General features: G+C 40.1%; 1 protein-coding gene across 1 annotated transcript in view; it reads right to left on the reverse strand.

The window, feature by feature from the left end:
• LOC143213812 (protein Wnt-11b-1) overlaps nucleotides 1–6,603 on the reverse strand; it is a 25,485-nt gene extending 18,882 nt beyond the window's left edge. The window contains exon 1 of the mRNA XM_076434105.1: nucleotides 5,833–6,603. Coding sequence (XP_076290220.1) covers nucleotides 5,833–5,918 — 86 coding nt within the window. The 5' untranslated portion in view covers nucleotides 5,919–6,603. The remainder of the gene's footprint in view (nucleotides 1–5,832) is intronic.
• Nucleotides 6,604–6,655: the final 52 nt, after the last annotated feature.

Genomic DNA, 6,655 nt, shown 5'->3' on the forward strand with positions numbered 1-6,655 from the left:
CGGACCGTGCACGATTTTATTGACCGCAATAAGCGTGCCGTTCTATTTTTTTCTGTTGCAGCTATTCCGAAGTGTTTATGCTCACCCGCGAGCGAATGTCTCGATTTTAGTTATCTTTATTTATTGATTTTTATAACGCTGAGCTATCGAGACACTATCAGAACAAGTATCACAAATCAATTTTTTGCTCTTGTACAGATTTATTCACGTTATACAATTATAGTTTTGATATTTTGTGTATCTATTGATATTATGATTGATAATCTTATTTGTACGATTTTATGCATTTATGACAAATATAATATTCCAAGAATTTCAAGATATTGTATTATTTTCGACTTATTAAAATGTCTGAGGTAAGAAATAAGTTTTATTTCGCATAAAAATCTGCAGGTTATTTATTAACAATCATAATCGCACTAACAATTACACAAGAAAGTTCATTAAATCGTTTTGCCGGAGATGTCTCCTTCATTAATAACGGAAATTGAACTAAACATGGAAAGCTTTAATAAAAATTAGAATTTGCGGTTACCATCAACACTTTTGGTGATGTACTCTGTGAATATTTGGTAAGTAACTCTTTTAGTATATATATGTGTATGTATATCTTGCAAAATTTTCAGGTACAACCCAGATTAAAAAAGAAAATATGTTTTTTATTTTATTGTAAGATGTATGTAATTTTATATGAGAAAAAGAAAAGGTTTAGCTTCCACAAAACAAATACTCAAAATACAAAAAAGACAAATGTCCACGCACCAATTACAATCTGTGTTTTAAAAAATGCATACCCAGACGATTAAACCATGGACTTTATATCTTTTTCGTAGCTTTGGCTTCGAAAATGATACAAGTTAAAAGTCAAGTAGTCGAAGTTACAACAGTACAAAGCATCTATATGTATATGTACTCTCCTATTAGCAAGGAATAATTGCTTACGTACACAGACAAGAGAAATATGTACATTAATGCATCGATTCTACAAACCCCTGTTATTGAAATCTTTCACTGGTTCGACGTTCTGATATACAATATGAAAACTTTCTTACCGAAGCACTCCTTCCAATTGCGATCATAAAAATTATGCTTGTCCCCTTGAGCTGCTCGCTCTCCGTCTGTGTTTACTATAGCCTGAAGAGAATCGTGAGGATCAAGCATATGTTGCTCTTAAACATGTCGCGGATAATTGTGCCGTGATAACGGCAGTGTTGATTTATAAGATTTATAACTTCATAATAACTTAAATTATTACGCCTCAATTACAGCAACATTAACAAGTTGACAAATTGACAAGTTTACGAATTCTGCAAATCTCAAATTTCTAAATATTCGAGTTTCCAAGCTCTCTTTACGAATTCACACAATTTCCAAATATCCAAATTCTCAGATTTCTTTAATTCCTTAAAGTTCCACATATCTAAATTCCTCAAATTTCTAAATATCTACATCCCAAATTTTGAAATGCTTCAATCCCCAAATTCTCATATTGCACAAATTCTAAATAGCTAAATTTCCTAAATTTCCAAATATCTAAATTCCCCAAATCTAAATTCACAAATTTCTCCAAATTTCTAAGCTCCCTTTTACAAATTTTCAAATTCCTCTAATTTACAAATATCTAAATGCCCCTAATTCTGAAATATCCAAATTCTGAAGTGGTCCAAATTCCCCAAATCTCTATACATATATCTACATTCTCAAATTCTCAAAATTTCCAAATATCCAAATTCCCAAAATTTCGGAGAACTCGAGTCGTTCGACTTTTAAAAAATTTTAAGTTCATCAAATTCCCTTTTCCAAGCTCCGCTTTACAAATTCTCAAATTCCTCAAATTTTCAAATATCTAAATGCCCCTAATTTCTAAATATCTACATTCCCAAATTTTGAAATGCTTAAATCCGCAAATTCTCATATTGCACAATTTCCAAATAGCTAAATTCCCTTTTCCCAAATTTCCAAATTCTCAAATTTCCCCATTACAAATTCTCAAATTCCGCAAATTTTCAAATATCTACTTAAATGCCCTAATTCTGAAATATCAAAATTCTCAAGTGCTCCAAACCTCTGGTTATAATAATATACATATACATTCTCAAATTCTCAAAATTTCAGAGAAGTCAAGTCGTTCGACGGACACTTAAAAAAGTTATTCTCCTTTAAAGAGTGCGCAAATATCAGCGTGAGTCACTGCGGACGTTTTTACAAGTTCGCTGTGAAAAGTTCCCGCAAGAACCGCATTACATATTTTTCGACCGTGTAAGTATGCGGACCCCATAAATCTGTGATCGGAAAAATCGGCGAGAGCGCGTTACGATTCGCTATTAGATCGTTTATTGTGGTGGTAGCGTAAAATGAATGGTCAAGTAACGACTACCTCAGTTTCGTTTCCATTTATAGCTGGATAAGCCCGAGGCCTCGCGCGAGAGACCATAGCCGAGAATCGTAGGCGCCGGCCTATTATCAGCCCCGTAAAAACACTACTTTACGATTTCGCGAGTCAAAACGAATTTCGAAATTGCATCCGACACTTGGTTATACTCATCCGTTCGAGTATTTCGAAACGTACGTCAACGAGTTTTATTGAACCGCCGTGCATTTTCATAAGAATGTGTATATCCGTGGTCGACCCTGAACTTCTCGGAGAACACGCGCCTGTCCCTACACGCTTCTACACAATGTAAGGGTGTAGGCGAGGAGTGTATTCCAAATTTATTGGCATACACCTTTTTTTCTCATATGTAATTTTCGAATGAAGGTGCACGCTCAAAACCGGTAGCGTGCCTTTTGCATTATTGTTGCGCATCCGAATCTCCTGCTTGACCGGAATATTTTATTAACTAAACTGCCGATCTCGCTGTTTCGCGCGAGCTCTGCAAATTCAATGAATATTCCGTTCGCAGTAAAACCTAATTTCAGGTTCATCGAATTTTCTATTCGTTCTTAGTTGCCTCGGTTAATTTGCTATACCGGAAGTGAGGAATAGGTTGATCATTGTGCTCATTCAAATGTACAACAATTTGTTAATAGATATTTATTTTGAAGCAATTTGGTTCTAGAAAGACTGACTGACGCGTAGAGGATTGAAAGGCGCATTTACCCTAAATTAGGGGAACGCGAAGGGTTGTATGAGGGTTGTTCAAATCTAAGTCGTGCTACATGAAAAATGTCTTACTTTTGTGTAACATAAAAACTGCATTACTTGCGAAACATAGGAGATACACGTATAGACATCCACCAAATTCTTTAAATATTTTTAGTTTTTACTTGGTCTACTCATTTTTATTATAATTGCATAAGATCCACAGAGATACACTCCATCCTGTGACTATGATTCAATGTTCCCTTAATTTCGTGGAACAGCGTATAAATACTTCATTGTTTCGAATGACGTCAATCCATAATACTAGAGAAAGAAAATTTAGTTCTTAAGTGAAAGAAAAAGAACCGATGTCCATCGAAAATGGAAGATTTCGCGTTGCCGGAGCCGCCGTGGAACAGAATAATTAGTACAGAGAAGCGATTCGTCATGTTTATTGTGTGGCCGGATGATTTGTTTCGAGTTCCTTCGAGAGACTGAAAAGTCCCCGGAAGTTTCGTTCATAAATATCCGTTGAAAAATAGTTGCCGTCGATAGCACGGGTTCTGGCGTGGCACTGAAAGTGACAGGATAGATGTCATTTGGCCGCGTGCGAGGCAATAAAAGGGAATCAGTGACGCGCGCGGCCTCGACGTAGAAATCACCCTTCGGAGTCTTTTCTTGGTCGATGATTATAAACAAAAGAAAAGTAGAAGGGGCCCCGTCGTCGCCGCCTCGAACCATGGGGAGATCCGTCGGAGAGCGTTCTCAGAAACCGGCGTGCATAAATCACGAATCGCAGGCAACCCCTAATTTCCCACCCTGTTCGAACGGCAACCCCCGGCCTCTGTCTTCCTTTCGTAGTTTTCTTCCTCAAGCTCGTATTTTGATTTTGCACGCAAAACCACCATCACTCCGCCATTCATCATCCGTCGGCTAGCAGCCTACTCTCTTTCTGTTTCCGCTTTTCCAACACCCTCCCATCCCCGTTTCGCAACCAACCCCGGCCTGGTTTCTCCTTCACCATCGTTCGGTTGAAACGACGACGGTGAAATTCGCTCTCGAATCACAGGACAATTAACGTCGACGAGCAGCTACGTGATATAAGGGAGATTTTAACCGACGATCACCTCCGGCGTGAATGATAATGGCATATCTTCATGCTTCATAAGCGGTCAGCGAATGGTTCGATGGAGCAGGACAAGATGATTCATAAGAAACGCGAGGAGCCCGTTTGCGGAGATGGGGCGCCAGAAGAAAGGAACGAATTAATTGATACGGAGAATGGAATTAAAGCTGGAATCCGCGGACGGGAATATTTCTTCTAGCCGATGGAAAACGATTAATCCCAGCCGGAGGTAACGTGGCTCATGGAATTATAAGAGGATGATACAGCAGCGAAACTTTAAAACGGCGATTTTTATTTATCACTGATCGAACCTCGTTCTTCGAACTCCTTGAAACTATCTCGAAACTACATTTTTAAGAATCATGTCCGCACGTCATAATTAGACTATGGATCTTTGTACAATTTTTAATTGTAATTCCTAATTGCTTCATCTTTTCCAATCTGTCAATTTACAATTTTTTCATTTGTTCGTGATAATTTGATCACCCAATGTAAATGAATAACATTCGTATTTAGTTAGGGGTTGATAGGTCTTCCTATTCTAATAAGTTTTTTTAATTGTATTACGGTTTAGTGTCGTAGAAATATGTTTACAAAAATTACTGATGGATTCGAATGTTCAGTAAAGCTGGACGGTGTGGAAAGTAGCGCGCAAATATAAATCAGAGTGCTTGCTTTCGTGATAAAAGCTGTCCATCAAAATACCACATGGTACCCTTCTGTTATAAATACCTCCCCATATGCGTTGTACTGTATATATTAGCCTTCATGGCCCTGGAATAGCCAATTAATCGCAATTACTTATTGTAGACTCTAAAACAGTACCGAAAACTTAACATCTCAAAAACCGATCGATCAACGACCACCCGACAGGACAACCCCTATCTTAAGCGCTACGACCGGTAAGGCTTAAAATTGATAGATATATTCCGCACATGTCCTGTTATTCATTTATAGCATGCCCCTGACGATGTCCATCAAAGATAAACAACAAAAATTAGGAAAGCCCATTTCTTCGACTTTATTTTGTCGTTAAGAGGCCATGAAAATTAAAAAACAAATTACGATCGTGTCAAAATCATTGATAAATTCATTCTGAAAACATATGCAAAATGTTCGTCCGATTGTTGCGGTAGTTTTCGAAAAACTAACTTGAACATCAAGACAACAAAAGAAGATGAATTCGAATTGTGACGCTAGGGCGATTTTTGTCGGAACTGGCGAACGGTGTGATCAAGGAACAAGTAATTCCCTGATAAACGTTAGATCCTGCATCGCGCATGAGGATCCTCCCGGCGATAAATCCTCGTTGAGACTTATTGTTCCCGCGGGCCCGGCGCGCGCAAGAAAACGAGCAGAAAAGAAATCTTCATAATAGAGTAAATGATTCGTGTTCCGCTGGCATTCGTTCCCTCGCATACGCGCATCCTCCTCGGCTGCTAACCTATTTGTTTCTCATTAACGGACCTACATTAATCTTCGGACTCCTCTGGAGGGCCGGCGAACGAACGCGAGGATGCTTGTTAGAGGCTGTGCCTGATCAAGCCGGAATGTTTCGCCCGAGACCTTCATCTCGACCGATTTCAAACCACACAAAACAATTCTCTAACAAAACTGTACTTACAGCCACTTGATGCACTGACCACCTTGGACCATCAGCAGCAGCAGCATCAGCCAAGTATTAGCACCGCTTCTCTTCGTTGCCAACATGTTTGATCACACTTTACATTCTAGAAGATCGGCGTTCTTTCTCACGTTTCCGCACAGACTTCACTGGTCGTGTAGCATTGATGAACAGTTTCATGGACCACTGTGCTTGCCCCGATGATCGGTCGATCGTTTCGCCGACGAGTGCGGTGCCCTCGGTGCCTCCATATTCGACGGAACCTAGTTTTCGAGAACGGTTTCCGTGCTACCAAGATCGTTCCCTCACAAGATTAATCGGCCGTGGAAGATAACAAACTGCGAGGTGTCGGGCGAGGAGCACGGGTAGTACATAAATTCACCGGACACTAGACGTAGGACTCCTTTTAATTGCCGTTGTCGATCGAATGATAAATACCGGGCGCCTACAAATCACGCCTGGTGCACCGTTGTTGTTCGGTTTCTTTCTTGCGCGTCAACATCGCGAATCGCCGCGGACGGTTCCGGTGAAAACGGCAATTGGCAACCGATCGGATAAGATTATGTGTCTCGTTGTCGCACTGGAGAAAGGAGAAGTAATTTCTCGAGAGGCTGCGATTCGAGACGCACTAGCACTTCACGGTTAATCTTAGATCGATCGGAACCCAGGACTTGTCAACGCGCCGTATTCTGAATGATCTGCGACCGATACAGTTCCCTATCGGGGAAGTTTCTTCGCATCGTCCCGTGCTGCAGGGAGTCTGCGTGGTTACAGGTGTCCGTCGAGCCGTCCTGCAGGACTTGCCGGTCGTCGTGGAGGTGGA

Source organism: Lasioglossum baleicum, chromosome 11 (genome assembly GCF_051020765.1).
Source record: "Lasioglossum baleicum chromosome 11, iyLasBale1, whole genome shotgun sequence".
NCBI lineage: Eukaryota > Metazoa > Arthropoda > Insecta > Hymenoptera > Halictidae > Lasioglossum > Lasioglossum baleicum.